Source organism: Colletotrichum karsti, assembly GCF_011947395.1.
Source record: "Colletotrichum karsti strain CkLH20 chromosome Unknown Scaffold1, whole genome shotgun sequence".
NCBI lineage: Eukaryota > Fungi > Ascomycota > Sordariomycetes > Glomerellales > Glomerellaceae > Colletotrichum > Colletotrichum karsti.
In genome coordinates this window covers 178169-197355 of record NW_024065901.1, presented here as the reverse complement: position 1 = coordinate 197355, position 19187 = coordinate 178169, and the positions used below count along the sequence as shown (strand labels likewise).

The 19187-nt window shown below is 53.5% G+C and overlaps 1 protein-coding gene across 1 annotated transcript; it reads right to left on the bottom strand.

The window, feature by feature from the left end:
* Positions 1–14556: 14556 nt before the first annotated feature.
* CkaCkLH20_00031 (uncharacterized protein) lies at positions 14557–16870 on the bottom strand (the record flags this gene model as incomplete). The annotated part of the gene is made up of 4 exons (XM_038882751.1): positions 14557–15199; positions 15253–16485; positions 16544–16763; positions 16831–16870. The coding sequence occupies 4 exons, from the start codon at positions 16868–16870 to the stop codon at positions 14557–14559; spliced, it is 2136 nt and encodes a 711-aa protein (XP_038751456.1).
* Between the last annotated feature and the right edge of the window lie 2317 nt (positions 16871–19187).

The following is a 19187-nucleotide window of genomic DNA, read 5'->3' as shown; positions in this document are numbered from 1 at the left end:
TGGTCAGGGATCCAGCATGTCTCGAGTGTCAGGACGTGGAAGCAGGTGGCAGGGGGGGTCATCACGGCTGGACCCTAGAACGAGCCCCATAAATTGGGACACTGGACCGGGGTCCCGCTCGTGAAAGGTGGGTCGTTTCCAATCTTTGGGAGAACTGCTCGGTACGTATCTTTTGCAGGGGCCTCTCTGTCCCACGGAAAAAGATACTTCTCTGATACGCTTACTAGCCAGCAAAATGAAGTACCTAAAGAACCACCCACCGGTGCACATGGCAAACCTCAACCCCCCTCCCCTACCTTGCCATTCTCCGAGCAACCGATGGCAGCAATGCTTGTCGATATCGCCATCCTGATAACCTTTTTTTCTAGCAACACGGGTGGTAAGTGAAGGGTCTCTGCCACATCAAAAGCTGCAGTTAGAGAACGTGGTGGTCTAGCCAGAGTCAGGAATGGTAGCCACTGCGGTGGGTTGAAGCCACTCTTTGCCACAGGAGGGAAACGTGCTCGACGACGGCAACGTTAGATGTAACCCGATGCTTCTATCAATAATCGACATGAGGAGCAAGCGAGTTCCAACTGTCTTCTGGGTGTCCAACAGTTGCCGGAATAAGCCACACACAGACATTGATACTCGCCGCCTTCGACACTTGCCTCCGCGGCCCGAAGACAACAATGAGGGGTTTGCCTTGTGCTCTTGCCCTCAGTCATGCGGACTAAGAGCACTTCTCCTTAAGCTATCATTATTCTCCGAAGACTAGCGGGTAAATGATGTAAATGTCAAGGAAGTCGAGTGCAGCTTCTCTTACACTCAGGGAGGGCACTTGGACTTGCTTGGTTGGCAAAACGGCTGGACCGCTCCGTACGTGACAGCTGAAAAATGAACCGGCATGAGTTTCCCAAGACAGAAAGTGCGGCCCGACGACTTCAACTCGACTCGTGCTTGCCTCTTTTTCGCAACTAGGTAGATGCCTCACTCGCTCACTCGGAAGGCACCAAAAAAGACGACGCACCTTCCATTTACCCATCCAAAGCGCAAGTTGCAAGTGAGGGGTCGAGTGTCGTCGTTTTCATTCATCTTCAATCCCTGCACTTCCAGGTTGACATCCTCCATCCTCCATCCTCGCCCCCTCTCTTTGCTTTGCGCAATTGGCCGCACCAACTTCAACACGAAATACAAGAAACGCACTAAACAACTACTCGGGGTCCTGCGCCTTGCTTGTTTCTACCAGAAATGGCTTCAATGCGCTAGCATTCAGCCCTCCTGACTCCGATACCTGGACTCTCTCCACTCGTCCTCCACCCGCCATGTGGTTGCCAGCCGATCATCACCATCACGAGCCGTCGTTCTAGGTAGCAGCATTCACCTGCATCAAGCATCCACCTAACCTCACTGCACCCATCACGCCTGCTCGAGACCATTCCCTTCTCTGCCGCCGAGGGTTCCCTCACCACTCGACATGCCAACAACGCGGGCGCAACTCCAAAACCAAAACGACCTACTGATTCTCCTTCGACTCTGGTACAACGGTGTGGCATCTTCGCGTCGAACTCGGGCAGGGCATGGCGATCAATGCAATACAGGAGAAGACGAGGGCTCGGATGGGAAACTGCGACTTCAGTGCGCTCGTACGACTCTACCAAGTGCACCATCGTCTTCATGCGTTCCCTTCCTCCCGCCAGTCCTGTGGAGAAGTGGAATTTGGCGATTCATTCATTCTTCTCTTTGCAACCCGTCTGTTCCGTCTCTTGCAGCTCACGGGCCTTCTTCGCCATGTGCGTGTAATCAAGGCTATTCAGATGTCGACGGCCTGGCCTATCAGAATGCTGCGCAATGAGCTCCTCCGGCCAGCCAGCTTCATGTCACCTTATCACAGCCCTCACTCAGTCCCGGCACCACCAGCTTTCTTTGGTTCGCACGTCCCTTCACCTGCAGTAGGCCGACCGAGCCCGAAGATCAGCAACGCCGTATTCCGTTGACCCCGCGAGCCGAGAGAACGCCATCGTCTCAAGCAGTACATCCACAGCGTCACCTTGATATACCCGTTGCGGGGTGCCATCTGATAGACGATAGCTTCTGAGTCGCCCTTCAGCCAGCGAGGTTGTATGGCCTCGTCGCTGTTTCTCTGCTCAGCCAAATACGTGCAACGATACACAGCCCGAGCGTATCCTTAATATGATCCTGCTCCTGTCGCGGGCGCTTCACGTTGTCTTTCTCTGTGGCATCGCAAACCCCGCAATGTCGTCTTCGGAAGTGGGGTAATCTCGAGTTGGATTCAACATGACCCCGCGGGTTACAATCTCAGCACCAAAAGGACCAAAAGGACATCACTGCGTCGGGTCGTCAGCTCACTACGGCGCTTCCGGATCCTGCTATGGCCTAGACGTTGCCATATTGTTGCTGGCTGGCATCGTCCAATGGCACCTTCACGAGTCGGATGCGCGCGGCGAGCACCGTGCAGCTTGTTACAGCATTGAAGGAAGACGGCGTCAGTTAAAGAGTTCGCATGAAATTTCGGGCCTAATTGGCTACTTCGCCGCGGGCCTGGTGATCAACCTGGGCCGTCTCGGCGCCCCAGCTCTCGTTAATGGAGGGAAACGCTTCCGCTCTCATGGGAAGGGAACTGCCTCGTAACGCCATGATCCGGAGAATTTACGGGATTTGTTGAACTCTCTCGGCTCGCACAGGCGCCCATGACGGAGGTCCCTCAATGCCTTGCATGAATGATGGTCACAACCAGCGACTCGGATTGGACGACAAGCTGAAAACCAAGAACACCGACCAATACACGACGTAACGAGACCATCGCATTCGAGCATCAACCTACAACTTTCGCCCTGTCTGCAACGAACTGGTGCTACAGCCACTATTCAACCAACGGTCGTCGGAATCTAGCGAGACGGGGTCTACAAGCGGGACGGCGTTGGCGCTCACTAAGACGAAGCTTATCTGTTCCTTCGGGCGTTCGGAAAGCCACCATTCGAGAACTAGACGATGAGCTTGAGCACTCGTGTTGACAGACCAATGGCTGCTACGGTAGTCAAGTCAGCAGAGTTCGGACCAGCAACGGCCTTTCAGCTCTTTCTAAAACGCCTCTTGTCGTTCTAGACTCACTACGTCGGCTTGACCTTAAGCTTTTAGACTTCTGTCAGTCAATTGCAGTTGCATATCGTCATGTCACCTGTCAGCAGCGATCTTGCTCCACGTCTGTTGATGGCGCAGTCCCAATATCCTATGCAGTACACCCAACCGGCTTCATCCATCTCAATATCGGCTATCTTTTGGCGTCCTACATCATTCATGGGAATAACTGTTTCACGTTAATCTTCCCGCAACTCCCACTCGGAACGTTCGCCGAGTTCCTATTGCCAAGCTTTTTTCGGCCCAGCACTAATTGCATACACCAACAGTTCCCGTCCCCACGCTCTTGACGTTAGCAGTATCACCAAAGCCACACAAAGAAACATCGGCGCAGTCTGGATTGCTGACGTGTCTGGGATGCTCCCGGTCTCTTCGTCAGTTCTCAACCGCCAATATCATTTTGCTAGGTCAGCCTTTGTTTGCTCAGAAGACAAGCACAATACTCGAAGACGTACCTACTTCAATTCAATCCGCCACGAAGCGTCAGAGCGTGACTTGGCCTCCCCGCCCGTACCCACGCGAGAAAGGACAAAGCGCCCGGCTGTTCGAAGCATTCGACATGTCCGTCCCGTTCTCCACCGAACTTTGGTTTGCAACTTCGGTTCCGGTCATTTGTTGACATGGATATTTCGAGCTATATTCTATCGCATCACACCGCCAATACGCAATACCACATGAAAGACTGCAATCTTCATTCGAATCAGGTTGCCATCACTCTTGGGCATCTCGTCTGGCTCTTTGCCGTTGGCAGGGAGGGCTCCTTGACAGCCGTTGGCCGGATTCTGGCCCGAAAGCAAGGACCCCCATGTCGAATCCCGTCAGCAACCCTGTCCTTAAGATCATCGTCTTTTCTCGCTCCAGTTCCCGCCCTGAGGCCCCAACACCAATTTCTGCTGCGCGGAGAGTGACGGGGCTTTTGAAGGCTCAAGAGTCAAGTGTGGTCAAACTTGACTCGAGGCCGTGCAGCGACAACTCATTTGAGGAACCACGTGCCATACACATTTGACTCCTCAGTATCCGTACCGGCACTCGATATATCGATCGACTTGTCGATAACTACTCGAGGACTGGCTGCCGTCGTGGGACACGAATTGCGAGCTTTAGGCTTCAGCACGCCATTTTGGTCTCGAAGCTTTGATCTCAGAGCGCTCAAAATGCGATTTGCCCAGGTAACAGCTATCGAACGGGAATCCGCTCTTGAAGCCGCCTATCCTCATTCTCTCAGCCTCTAAAAGAACTTCATGTCAGCTTGACTCTACTATGTACGGATACTGGATCAAAACATTTATATCCAAACCGGTGCCAGATTCTTGGGTCCTTCACGATCAAGCCCACAAAAAGTTTCGTCCCAATTCTTCACCTGGTTTCCACGAGTCGGCAGGAAAAGCAATCTGGCATTAGTTTTGAGGGATAAATGCTCCGTAATGCATGGTGCATTACATCTCGCATGCACTATTCATGCCAGCAATACGACAAACTCCGCGAGAGCACTGTACAGACACCTTTTGAGCTTTATCCAGTCCTCTCCGAAATCCTTGTGCGTGCAGCGAGAACGTCTGGAATAGGTTGCCGTCTCCGCTCCTGGTCACTCCCCTATTTCTAGGACAAGCCAGGCTATCCTAGCTCCCCTGCCAAAATTGTCTCGGTACTGGCTACCAGGAAGCTCTGGGCTCCAGCTGGTAATTAACGCAGGGGTTTTGTCACTCTCCGAACGGTGACAGAACAATATCTGAATTTGGTGGATTCTGATATGAAAACTGGGATCGTGGGTGATGAATGATGTCAATATCGCGCCGTGTAAAAGATGGGGCAGGAAGTGCTCAGAGGAAGAATCCGACAAAGCAATATCGCAGCTCAGACGGACAAGGCTTGGACGACGCCGACAACTCCGAATTCTGTCACTCGGCCATCACAGTATAGCTATTTCTTTCATATCATGCCAGCGGAGTTCTGGTCTATCATCAGCACCAAAGCACCCGGACCGTTGGTCAGTGTGTGCGGACTCATCCGCGTTGCGATCGGCCGGCTACAACCCGGTCCATGGCCGTGTTGGTGCGCTACGCTGCCACGGCACCGTCACACTCTCATGGACCGTGGCGGCCTCTTGCCCCCCGCTCTGGCGACCGCCTCTGCAACGACGTCGTATTGTTCACATCGCTTACACGCAAACGAGTCGCGGACGCCCATAGCGATATGAGGAACTGACATCCACCCGTCAAGGGGCACAGAAGTCATGGGATCAATCCGCGAGGAGATGGATAGAGCGGCAGCATTTCAAAGCTACCCAAACGCTACATCACGAACCAAATGTTGCATTCCAGCAGGGTTTCTCGTCTTGTTCGAGTGTCAAGACGAAGTGCTGCGGCCTTTTAGAGTTACGTCAACGGAATAAGAGGAACACCTGGTCCGGGCCTCAATGATCTGAGCACCTGCGATTACCAAGACGAAAAGGTTTTTGTTGATAACCGTGTCAATACCAAGCCTCAGTGGAACATTACAAGTACGCTACCGTCGATCATCTGGCTTTGGTAACGACGCAGTGTTCTCTGACTCTCGAATCCTCTTCCCCAGTTTGATCTCATTATTTTGATGAACTTCTCCGATCAACTGCCGAACCATCCACGCCACTCCCCAAGTCACCACACAATCGCAAAAACGTCCCCAGCTTCCTGGCAGGTGTCTGAGACTGTGGATCTGGGGACCCTTGCGCGTGTCCGGTTCGACCACGAGGACGGGGAATTCTTGATTTTCCAGTTGGATGTCTTGTGCATATTTCGAACATCAGCCCGGTGCCTTGAATCAGAAGGGAGTCACTCTTTTGCTCAAAGCAAAGAAGCGGGTTCGTTGGAGCAAACTGGCGGAGCCTCTGATTACTTCCACTCCTATCGGATCCTGCCCGCTACACGCAACATCTTTCTCGGGATATGGGGGTTTCTCCTAGTATACGCACGCAGTGTCCGAGCACCAACTTGCCTTCAGCGCTGATATCATGGGTGTCGTCAATCAGTTCGAGTGCGTGAGCCTTGGTGAGAGCCATATCAATCTAATCGATATCTTGGACTTTCGTATGTCTCTCGGGTGACCCCTCAGCCGGGCCCCGGGTCCGCCAGGGAGAAACCTCAAATGCCGGAAACAAGCTTTCTATACAACCTCAGTGGGGGCAGAAGTGGTGGCATCTTGAGGGTTAGGGGAAGGAGAGTCATTCCCTCCGAAGGGCGACAACGCTCAGATTGTTGACAACCGACGCCCCCACGTCGGCGATAAACCACACTGCCATTCAAAAACGCCAGGCTGTGCACACTTTTGCTGACGAAGAAACACACTGACCCTGCCACCTCTTCACTTTGAGGTAGGGATTTAGTTTCGAGGACGCTTGATAGCTCCAGCATGCCTTGTCTATATTCTCGTGCATATATAGACAGGCACCAGACTGGAGGTTGTCAGAGGCCCCTGCCTAGCGCCACCGCCTTGCGTAGGAGACCTTTGGTCTTCACCTCTTGCTTCACATCGCTTACAACTCCTCCGAAACTCGGTCAACGGCTCCTGAAGACAGCACTGCTTGCTTGCGTCTCATTCTCAGGGCGATCCTTGGACATTTCGTTGTGAGAAGCCAGTCGCCTGCCTTGCCGTCATTCTAACATTGAGCTGGGCGCCGTCAACGTTCCCAATTGACTACGCAATCCCAAGTCGCACATTCGCGGTATGACGCCACAGAAACTCACTCAAACAAGCTAACGACGTCAATAGTCTGGACCGTAAGGCTTGGGGCGTGTGATTTCAACGTAAACCTCACTGCCGCAGATCAGAGCTCAGCTACGGAGCAACGAAACCCATAGGGATCGTTCCTCTGATACTGCTCAAGATAGCCTAGATCCGTTCAGTCCGAAAGTACGGCACAACCAGCTGGACCCAAGCTGCCACTGCAAATGGGACAAAACCACATGATGGACCAATCAAAGCTTGCCATCTGATGGCGCGCTCCTTTCCCTTTTCTCTCATCAATCAACCGGGTTGCTGCGCAGTGGGAGTCAGCACTCGTGGTCCCCTTGCAGTGCGGGGTTGAAACACCATCTAATCCGAGAAGACAAGCCTAGTGATCACCACTTGTCCGTGATTCGTCAATGGCCGAGGGAATCTAGCGCACTGCGTCCCGTTGCCCATCACATTGATCAGGAGCCATAGCTGCTGAACGGTCTAGATTGTGTCGTTGTAGGTGAGCTCGAGCTTCTGCAGGCGATCGAGTGGCCGTTTGAGAGGACTGGGATCCCGAGTTCACATCCAGCGACTCAAAAGGCAGTCCTTGGGTGTACGTATGCAACGCTGAAGCGGCAATTTCGTACGACAAGACGGCTGGCCATTGCGGAGGCAATACCGAAGCGGGAAATGTTCAGATGAAGCCGTCGATGCCCACCGGATCGTGAAGCAGGCTGTTATAGCTCTGCCTGCCGGAGTTTGCTGTCAGTCTGAAGTTTTGTCGATACGACGACAACAACATTGACAGGCCTATTGAAGCGCAAATTCAAGCGATAGAGCAGGACCGCCCTTACATGCCATTGTTACATGTTCAGGGCAGCAGAGAGAGGGCATCCTAGCCTCGAGTCTTCGAGACGGGTTAACAACATGGGTGGGAGTGGCCCGTGACGAGGTGATCAGCGAGCGGAGGGTTCTTTCGTCGTATAATTTTGACTTTTGGTACCCGTCTCGGGAGCTGCACATCAGCGGGCATACACTATGCGCCGTATGGGAGAGATCAACGGTCAATCACTACCAAGTTCCCAGTTTTCTCCGACGAAACTCGCAGAGAAACATGGTTGGGTCGTGGTTTCCCTTTCAATCTACGACAGTCTGACTTCTTGACAGACGTCAACTTTGAATTATGGAAGGCCGCGATCATGGTCCTGCTGCGAGATGAAGAGCAGTCACGGTCGCAGCGGCGTCTGAGGCCGGTGGAGATGGAAGAGGGTTTGGGGGCCGGGAACTCGAGAATCGACTATCGGGTATTCATTTATTTCGCAACCTTAAGGTTTGGCCGACGTTGCCAAGCCCTGCCTGTCATGTCAAAATCTCGTGGCAGCAGCCGCCCCATCATCAAAGCGCGCAGAACACTTTGGACAACGGCCTTTTCCCCGGTCCCCGACTTGCGTTAATGCTGCGTTCTATGGGAAGCATTATGCAGCTTGTACGGGCTGAGCCTGAGAGACACGGCATATACGCCCGAACTCGGGCCTCTTTTATGCCTTCAAGCTGCTGCTGTCAACCAAAAAAACTTGACGCATCCTTCGGGTGGGCATTGACAGACGTTCAATGTCAGACTCGTTCCCCGCAGCCTTCTTACCTTACCAGTGTTCACGCCTTCAAAGGCCGCTTTTCGGTCAATCGGCACCGGGCTGGGATCAGGGAGACAAGCGGTTTCCTTGGTGGCCCGTCTGCCCTTCTTGGCATACTATGGCACTCGGCCGATTCTCCCCGGTGTAAAAAGCCCGGTGCGAATTCCACGCAAAGCCATGCGTTGTGCCTGAGATCCGGCTAAGCTTGAATTGCTAGCGTCCCTTCAGCCCGGGAAGCACCACCTCACAATATCCGTCAACCAACCAAGTCCAGCTTGGTGCGCGCCGCACCATGTTCAGAAACTAAGGCACTTGCTAGGCCCGGAAGGGGAGCCACTGGCCGCGCCACGATGCAGCATGCCTCTCTTTCTCAGCTCCGAGCTCTCTCCTGGATCTTGGCTCCCGCGCGCGGGTGCCCTCCGCGGATTGATCAAGGGCAAGGCCTACGTACAGCAGTCACCACGCAGCTGCAGTGGTGCGAAACTTCGATCCGTCCGGCGTGGTGGGATTATGCCGGATCACGCATCTAACACCACGCGCCCATACTCGAAAGGTGCCCATCCTCCGTGGCTCAAATCTCGCTGCGACAAGTCTTCCTCCGGCTACTCTGTACGAAGACTAGAGAGGGCATCACTGCCCGCGCATCGCTGCCGTGTTCCCCGTGTTCCTGTCGATGCGTTGGCTGCTAAAATTTCCCTGCCTGACCCTTGTCTTTGGCGGTTTATATCCGAAGCTTTTGTTTGTCAGAGCTGACAAGCCAGGGTCTTCGGTCTGAGACGACGTCTTAGTCTCTGGGAGAAGGATTGGCTATTCTGCTCTCACCCCCGCCTAGGACAGACAACTGCTCCGCGTTTGCTCATAGATGAGACGTACTACACGAGGCTGTTGGTCGCAACTTTCAGTCCGTTTCAAAGCGACGGGCCTCGAGACACAATGGAACAACGCTGTATTATCGTGTGCACCGCCCACAAGCCACAAAACAAATATCGGCAAATATTGCAAAATTAGATGGGTGCTCCCAGCGCGATAGCTCAGATCTTATCATACGCGCGGCGAGTATAACCTTCGACGGACGAGGTCTGGCAACCCCTTTCCAATTTCGACCCATCCATCAACGCAGAAACGCGGCCTTCCTTGCTACCTGTTCGAGCTCCGGTTGGTCGCAGGTCGCAAGCTTCCAGAAGAATGTGGATTCCTTGTGACAGGGAACCCCCCATCAATGTGGCACCTCCCATCGAGTGTGGGGTAAGAGAGAAGGTCGAACAAGCTCGGTTCTCGCGAGGCCCTGAGTAAATGAATAAGAGGGGTTCGTTATTGGCGATGGATGTTGAGATTGAGATTTCTCTGGGAGCGGCACGGCAACTCAACCCAAGAGTTCAATGTTGCAGCAACATGCTAAGCTTTGGGGTTCGTCGGTAAAGTCTATCTTTGGGAGGACATCGCCGTTATGAAGATGGATCTCTGTTCTTCACCGACACAATCCAGCGCCGGAAGCGACATTACGACGGAGAGCAAACGGGACTTTGATTTCCGGTAGGTCTCTGTATTATCTCGCTGTTGCGTACGTGCGCCTGCATCTCGTCGCATTTGGCGGTTGCTCACGAGGACGGTTTGCGGATTTGATGATCTCGCGTCCCTAACAGAGCCGTGGCAACCGTCACCACGGCGGGATGGGTTCTGTCACATATCTCTCGGCTCGGGCTTGGCCGGAGGAAGCCCAGGAACCGTTGGAAGAAAAAAAAGAAAGTCTCCACAGCTCACGCCATGCCGCGCCGCCGGTGTGACTAGAGAGGCAGAGGAGCAGTAGCCACGGCGGCGGGTGCAGATGACCCCGGTCTCGTACTTTCTGGCGAAAAAAATAGCCATCGGTTCAAGCGGCCCAGGACGGATCTCTGGGACGTCAGACGTCAAAAGCAGGCAGGAAGCCGAAGAGGGCTCATCTCAAAGTGCGGCAGCCTGCGGAATCGTGAGCCTGGCAGATGGGTGGGAGCAGGGCTGGCCGTCGGTTCACAGATCGGGCCAGGGACCGTATGCGAGGTGAAAGGGAAAAAAAAAAGGAGGCGGCGCACGCTGCATCGTGACAACCCAAAAATCGAGACTCTCAACTCCTACTTTCGCCATTCGCCTCAGGGGACGCTGAGCTTGCCCGCCAATGCCCTTCGGTGTCCCCTGCGGCGTGGAGGGGGAAGCTCCGGTGAAGGGAGATGTTGCCGTTTTGTGTGCTTCGAAACCTTTTGGCTACTATGGACCAAACAGACATCGAACGAACTACCCAGCGCGCCAGTCCAGGTCCAGGTCGGGTAGGAGACTTTTCGTCCGGTTTCTTACCCTGGGGAGAGGGGACAAGACGAGGCGATTGTTCTGACCTTGTCGTCTCTTCTTTCTCTTACTCGTGTTCCCGCGGGAGGACAAGAACAACGGGAGGGGATGTGTGGGTGAACCGGGCCAGGGGAGTAGGAGTTTGGAGGAGGAGAGACACACAACGGCCCTGCAGACACACTCAACACACCCACACGGAAGATTCCTACGTCACGCAGGGAGATCCCATCTCGGAAAGGCAGTGCTGGTTTCAGAGTGTTGGCCGTCGTCCCGTGCTGCAGGTTCGACGTTTTTTTTCCCGCACCACAGAAGATGCCCCATGCCGGGCTCGTGTGAGCTTATCGGGGTGTGTGTGTGTGTGTGTTGTACTGTGGCCAAGCCAAGGGGACTAAAACACTGATTAGCCAGCCAATGGAAGCGGGCGTCGGTTCTTTTTTCGCCCATCTCATGTAGATGGACGCTTCTTTTTGGGTGTGTGAGGGACTGGAGATGGATATCGATGTGTGGTGTTCTGCTGATGGCATTGGACGACGGGACTCGGGATACTTCGTCAACCTTCGTCGGGAGAGACTTGGGATGTTTCGGGTTCACGCCGAGTGAGTGAGTGAGTGATGGATGTGACATGCGTGCTCTCCGAAACAAACTCCGCGGTGGGGATTTTCGGGAGATGTCTGCGTCTGTGGCGTATGCTGTGGCGACCTGCTTCTGTGGCTGGCTTCCAGGTGATGGACGTATTGCACGTAGACGAAGTGTTCTGTTTGCGTTGTGAGAATCATTGTACTTGTGTGTGCAAAGGTCTAGTTAGCATGCTTCGAAATGAGCTGCGTCTGAGTCGGTTTTGGTTGGTGTTGAGTATGATGAGGTTAGATATGGTACGACGTATTAGACTACAGCTAGTAGAGAGTAAAGTATGCCTCTGAGCTACGTGACTATATGCGAGCGTATCCTTTTTAGATGCTATTTACCGGATCTTATAAACGCCTTGATTCAATCCCGGTTGTGGTGATTTGGTTGATCATGTCTACGGCCTATTGCGAGCATCGCGGGCCCCGAGCGAAGCTCAGTCTTCTGTTCACAGGCTCCTAGCTACCGCCCATCTGGAAATTACAGTTTGGGGATATCGACTGGGAGAACTGCGTGATGAAGAGACCCTAAGGACAAACCGCATCCTTGCTCCCTCTTGAGAATGTGCAGCGTCGAGAGCTCAGTTGGATCCGATGAGGACGGGCTGGCTTCTGCACGGCAACATAGATCATTACTTCGGATATTTTACAGCTGACACTGGAGCGTTTGCGGTACTGGCCAAGGCTGTTGATGAACATCTTTCGAGAGTCTGGACCTGGATTGGTCATCGATCTTTGGTGGACGTGGTTGTGTGATGAGCCATGGCGACACGTGATGAAGGGGGGTCGGGTGTGCTCATCGTACCCGTGTCGTTGTTCATAGTACTTAACACTAGCAGTTGAACTCATTGTTTGCGGTAGTGAAGTGACTGGTTGGCAGATCCGAGGACAGATGCTTCCAGAGTGCTCCCGGATCGGATTTGCCTGTGGTCGATGCTGATGAACGATTTAGCAGATGTAGTTACTGAAGAGAGCAAAGAAAGTCAGCTGTGAGACTCGTCTGAAATGGGTGTAAAGGTAGGGTTTTACGTACGCCGGTTCACTGAAAGTCTATAAGTAGAAGACGTTGCTTAATATCTTTGCCTTCTTGACGCCCGGAATAATGATACGAGTTCACCAGGTCTAATCGAGTGAGGACCGGCGAATGCGAATGTATCATGTACGGCAAGGCAATGTGTGATAATCAGATGCATTCATTTCAGGGTCGATAAACGCGCGTTGGGGAATACACTGGAAGCGGGAGAGACGCGGAGTAGCGGGCTTGGTTGAGGACGCGGTGAAAATTATACCTGGGGCAACGGATCTCGAGGCAAAGCACCTGGTGATTGTTAATGGCTTACACAGCGGTGGTCATTCATCATAGCGCTCACTCACCTGTGCTGCTTCAACATTCGTGGAAAGACGGGTCATCGTTGGAAAAAAGGCTTCGGTCTGGCGCAGGTGGTGTTGTAATATATATGCGGTCATTCTCGGGTTTGGGGTGTTGTGATGTATCCAAGGACATCTGAGGCGGCGACTTCGAGCATGATATCTGTTTGTCAGTTTGATTCCAGTACTGGAAAAACACGCACGCACGTGTAATATCGACTTGAGTAGATCTTGGCGACAGACATGTCGATCCAGCTACTCGATGTTATTCCTAAACGACTCGTATGGCACCTGCTGTAGATACAAATCATCGTGCTTAAGCTAGGCAGACGAGAATGGGCAGCATACTCGCTGCAGAAGCATATACTTAGCTACAACACGAGCCAGCTGCATGAGGACACCTTCAGTCTGCTCTGACCAGAGTCGACTCTTTCGTTCAATGCGAGCTTTGTGCGAGCCGATGGACGTTGTTCAATTATTACAGCGATATATAAACACTGTTGTAACAACTAATTTTCTGGTAATGGTACTGGCTCCTTTGGAGTAGCCGCGACACAAATGACTCTCACGTGAGAAGCGTCCGCCGTCCAGTTCATACACAACAACGTCCAGGCACGCGCACTCCCCGCTCTGTCGTCCAGCATTGCTCTAGTATTCAACGCTCCTATCACCTTGGCGGTATCGCCGCAGGTAGTCGATGGCGGATCGGACTCCAACACGGTCCGCTTTCTGCGCGGGACATTCAGAGATTGTGAGTATTGGGGACAAGAAGGGCGTGGTGGCCGATGAGTGTGGCCAACCTGACTTTCTTCTTGGCGTCTCCTGTTGTTGGACTCGAGGTTCGATATGCTTTTATGTAGAGTTGCGCGTCTACCGGTTGTCAACGGAGATGAATGTCATGGTTCAGACCTGAGGCAAGTGTCATTTCGTGACTGGACAGCCAGCCATTGTCACTTTCACTTGCCGAGAGATCATTAGGCCTGCTATGAAATCAGGTGCTATATGAAGATAAAAGCATCTGTCAATTTACCTACAATTTGGTGGAAGAAGCCGGATAAGTTGGACCATTGCTCAAGGACAGGTTGAACTGAGCCTGAGTCCGACTGAACGCCGGCCGGCTCGACTTGGCGACTCCCACGTACGGGCCTACCGATCGACGGACGGACCACTAACCACGCCTCCCTCATTCCTCGTCCATGTAGGATGAACGAATATACGGAAAGCGGGAGATGAATATGATGAGAGACAGCCGAGGTCGGACAATACGTCGCGTCTCCTTCCGCGCAGCATCTCGATATTGTATCTCGCCCAGGACTCGGGAAACAGCGTTGTGCATGAGGAGCACTTGTCACTGAAACCCACGTCGCGACCATGGCAGACTGGTCTTACCCGTCTGGAATCGAACTCATCAGCAGCAAACCTATATCTAAGCCCACGTCTCTGGATACTCCCACCTAGTCCTCTCACTTCATGTGTATCAGTCGTCGACGAAGTAACGGTGAACACCTGGCATCGACCTTTTCTTATCATCGGTTACGTAGTCTGGAGCTTGAAACAATGACCACGAAGAATCAAGGCTCCCCAACACAGCTTGTGTTGACTGTCATTGATATTTGGCACTTCGCCACGGATTTGGCTTCGAGGAGCTTCACTTCGGGATTTGGCAGCTTGAACGGGATTGGGAATCATATTTGCTCTACTCTAGCTTGAAAGCCCGAGAGCCACGATAAGAACTTCGGTAGATACATGGGAGAAACTCGCTCAGATTTACTAGCCTACATCTAGGACGCCACCTCCTTACCCAGCCTCTCCAGCTCCTGCTTGATGAACTCGTCGGCGTTAAGCATTTCCGTGCTACCATACACGACACGCCTCCTGGCGCGGTCGCCGCCCGTCCGCTCGACCCACTCCTGCAAGTTACCGTACTCGTCCATGCTGCCACCGCCGACGGTGAAGACGACGGCCTCGGAGTACCCTTGGCGGCGCTGGCCGAAGCTGGCGCCACTGCCAGGAGCCTGACCCATGTTCTGACCCGGCAAGCCGCCGGGGGCGTTCGAGCCGGCGCCGGCGCGGATGGAACTTGGCGGGGGCATGGTGCCACGAGCGTTGGCAGAGCGAGGGTCGAAGTAGAGATAGCTCTCCGTCTTGGCGATGGCGGAGCTTGCGGCAGCGGAGGGGTCCATGATGGACTCGACAATTTTGGTGATGGTAAGGTCGCGGTTGGCAGGGAGGAAGTTTTTGATGCCGCCAATGAGTGACTCAAAGTTGGAGGACAGTCCAGTGGGGACGCCCGTTTCCTTGAGACGGTCGGTGAGGCGGTTGGAGATGGAAGAGAAGCGGCCGAAGAGATCGGAGGAGGCGGCCTGGTTTTGTTGAGGATTGGAGATAGTGGTGAGCTGTGTCATCTTGGTTGTGGCGCGGACTCTGGAAGTGTCGTCAGTAGGAGGATCAGTGGGACGTTGAGATTGTTAACTTACTGTCGGATATAAGGAAGAGAGGTTGTGTCGGCACCGGCCTCGGTGAGGGCCTTCTCAAAGCTCTCCCATTCTGACCGACTGACATCTTGCTCGGTGCTGAGGTACCAGATGACGAATAGTCTCATCTTGTCCAGAGGCTGGTCTCCCTTGGTGCTGTCCTTGATGAGCTCTAGTATTTGCGGCTTGGTCTGCTTCATAACATCCTCCTCGATTTGGAAGAAGTTGTCCAGTTGGCGGTTCTTGATACCTGTCAAAAGGGCTGCCAGGATATTCATGTGCATGTCGAGGACCGCCTTGCGCTCCCGCAATTCCGGCAGAAGGGTAATGGCAGCCTTCAGGTGTTGCGCGCTGGCACTGGTATCATTCTGCAAGTCTTCCAAGTCCGTTACTCCAGTCTTCTTCGTCACCGCCGCCGCGTCCTCCTTGTAACGTGTCAACTCGGCATCAATATCCTCGGCCACCTGAGGAAACGGCACGGCCGCATTCTTGGCCCAGAAGAAATCGCTCGACGTCAAATCGTAAGCCTTCTTGGTGGTTCCCTTGGCAGGGTTGGTTTCGTCTATGGGCGTCTCTATCGTGATTCTGTTCAATTTCATATTCAAAACATCGTGGACCAGAGACTGGTAGGTCCAAGAATGAGAAAGCATAGGTATTAAGTCGACGTTTCTGTCGAGAATGATGAGGACGGGTCGGGAGGTCGGGGTGCCCGCAGATGATGCCGGGCGGGCGCTGGAGGAGAATAGGTTTTCTTTCGAGTTGAGGATGTGGTCGCGCAGTTTTCGGTCGAGTTTCGCAGAGATCATCTCGGCCGCGGCGCCCTTGGGGCATCGAATGATTGGAATGACACCCATGGTAACAATGACGCTGAACAGGCCGCTGACAATCCTATCCACAACTCTGTCCAGCTCCTCATCTTGTGTTGTCGCGCTATTCAGCGCCCAGTACGTGTGGTCTCGTTGCATGCCCAGGTTGAAGAGGTCTGGTTCGGCGACAATGAAGTTTAGATATTGGTCCATCAGCTTGGCTATGCTCTCTGACGTGCCAGCGGTTATCGTTTGCTCGGCGAAGTCCTCAAGGAGTGGCCGAGGGATGGAGGAGAGGAAATTCAGGTAAGCAGGGGAGTAGAGGCCCTTCTGGAGATCGTTCGTGATGTTCTGTAGGTTCTGCGGTGTGGGTTCGACAAGGTAGATGACTGGTACGTCCGGAATCGCGTGTCGAGAGGCACCGATATGCCTTCGCATATGTTAGTTTATGACAGACGAGGCGTTGGGTGTTTAGAGGTCCGGCGTACATGTGCATTGTGATTCCTAGCGCCCGAAGGTCGCTTACCCGAAGGACACTGCTGATGACATCTCGGCCAAGGTCGTCAAAGACGAGGACCTTCCAGAGAGGATCGCCATCAGAAGTTATGATGGAGCCCGCGGGTCCAAGTGCGCCGCCGTTGGTCTGGTTAGCTTCGGCCTCGGTCTCGTTGATGTTGTCGTTTAAGCTGAGCAGCTTCTTCAGCGCCGCTACAGTATAACACTCATTAGTCTCCAGCTCGAGATGAACATGTGTCAGGAGGGGTTTGCGACGTACAGATCTGGCGATCGCGCAGCGAATGGCCCTTCGCTGCCATGGCGATGGTGATGGTGGGGGTAGCTTCACAGCTCTAGCTAGCTTGGAGAAGCTGAGGTTTCCACAGACTGGGTATGAACAAGTCGCATAAAAGCCGGTGCCAAGGCGAGTGGTAGCTATGGCATGTATTAAGCTACAGCATCAATCGTCTGTAATCGGTGGTCGCGTTGAGAAATGAAGGTTGACGGCTTGCTTGCGACGAGTGACAGGTACGTACACGGCTCCAGCATCGGTGTCCTCAAAGTGCCGTCGAGCCACATTTCCTGGATGATTCCGCCGAGTGCCTGCACAGGTGCTCGAGTGGGCCACCACGATGTCATGGGCGGCGTTACTGAGCCTCCGTTTTCCGATGAGCGGTGAATGGAAGCCGCCAGGTGGCAGCCGAGAGGCTGGAATATGGCCCTGGCTGGACCCGGATGACCTGTCTAACCGCTCATCAGGTACCCGTAAGGTTACGTTGTTAGGTACACCTGAAGATGCTCCTTCCGTTCTTCGATGGCTTCACCAAGGCAATTATAAGAACGATTTCAAGCAAAAAGACATTTCGGATGTATTTCTTGATAAACCATAATCCCAATAGCCTTGAAATACCCTTCGACCTTTCCATAAGTAATACGCATCCTGAATGTACTTGATCCTCCAATTCTGAGTAAGGTATCCATCCGTAGCTTGCGCCTGCCGCACTTTGCCGGCTGGTCCTGGGCTTTGTGTGAGCTGGTGGCTTGGGGACCTATTTTCTGCGCCGTAAGCGGGAAGGCACGAGGGGCCCTTGCCCAGGCCAGTCACAGCCAAGGCAAGTCATGCCCGTGGCTCTTTCCAGCTTGGACCGGAGCCTATTAATGCCTGATTCCTAGGGCCGCAAAGGTGACTTCCCACCTCCCTTTGGACTGGCCACCACGAAACAATAACCAACTTTTCCTCCTCTCCATCGACAACCCATTCCGCCTCTCCTCCTTCACCACCCAAACATCACCGTCATTTCACAGACAGAAGCTACGGGGAGACGCGTCGGAACTTCGCCAGCGACCTTCATCGATACGGAATCCGCAATTCGCGAACCCTTTGACCGCAGAATACGGCATCTAAATTGCCTGTTTGATTGTCGCTTTTCCAGATCTTCAGCGATCGTCCCATTTTGCCCCTTCTTTTGGGTAGACAGTTCGCGCTCTTCTGCCGGGCAGTCGCCAACATGTTGTAACCTGCGCCGTCGTTATCATCAGAATACCAACTGCGAACCACGTTAAGGTCGCGAAACCACTCAGGAACACAGAAAGGGCAGGATAATCGCGGAGGAGAGGAATACACACGAACGAAACTGCAGGGTATGATAAACTTTCCCCCGAAGCCCAACTCGCGCTTCCCCTTCCAACCCCAACCACCCAAAACATCTTCCTCGCATCACACATCACCAGCGCTTCCACCGGCACACCTCCATCATCACCATCGCCATCATCCACTCTTGGGTAGGCAGATGGCTATGTTTGTGTGAGTGAAAAATCATGATAAACGCATGGCATTCCAACTCAACCCGCACCCGCACCTTTGCAGCGATGAATTTGCAAAGTCGGATTGCATCAAGGGGAGAAGCAGACACACGGCGCGTGGAAATGTGGACAAGGACATACACGAGTAACGCTCCTGTTTAAAAATGTTCTGCAAAAGCAGACGCCTTGTTTCGCGGCGCGACTGATGGCAGTTTGGCTTGGTACCTTACGGACGGTGTGGAATCTGAGAGGGAAGACGAGCAAAGCGGGCAACTCAAGCGACGCGCAGTTCCAGTTCCTTCGGAAAACTGTCGATGCTGCACTGCAGACCGTCAATCTTCGTCCTCGCGTCCATCAACCCACTCAATCCTGCAGCCCAGTCCAGCAGCTCTGGAAGACGGGACTCCGACTTTACCATTCTTCAAATTTTGCTTCAGGTCCCGTCGGTCTTGGGCTGGATGCAGGGGCGGGTCTCCAGGGGCCTCTCTGACTTGCCCAGCACTGTTTTGGCCTTGGACGTCCACCAACTCAGCGGACGGTCGGCAGGATGAAGCCCACTGCAAACAAGGGACCACCCAACACACTGAAGACCACCTCACTTCGCCAATTGTCGGTCGACTGGGAGACGGATGTTGTTGGGAAAAAAAGAGACAAGATGACCTCTACGAGATTCATTGTCAAATCGCAACAAGAATCCCATCCGGCGCAGCGTCTGCAAGCATCATTCCATCGTCAATCATCAGTCGCGACATTCCGAGCCGTCCGTCCGCCCGTCCATCGCCCGCCGAAGCAGACCATCATACCATCCGTCTCAATGCCCTCAATTCTCGCTGG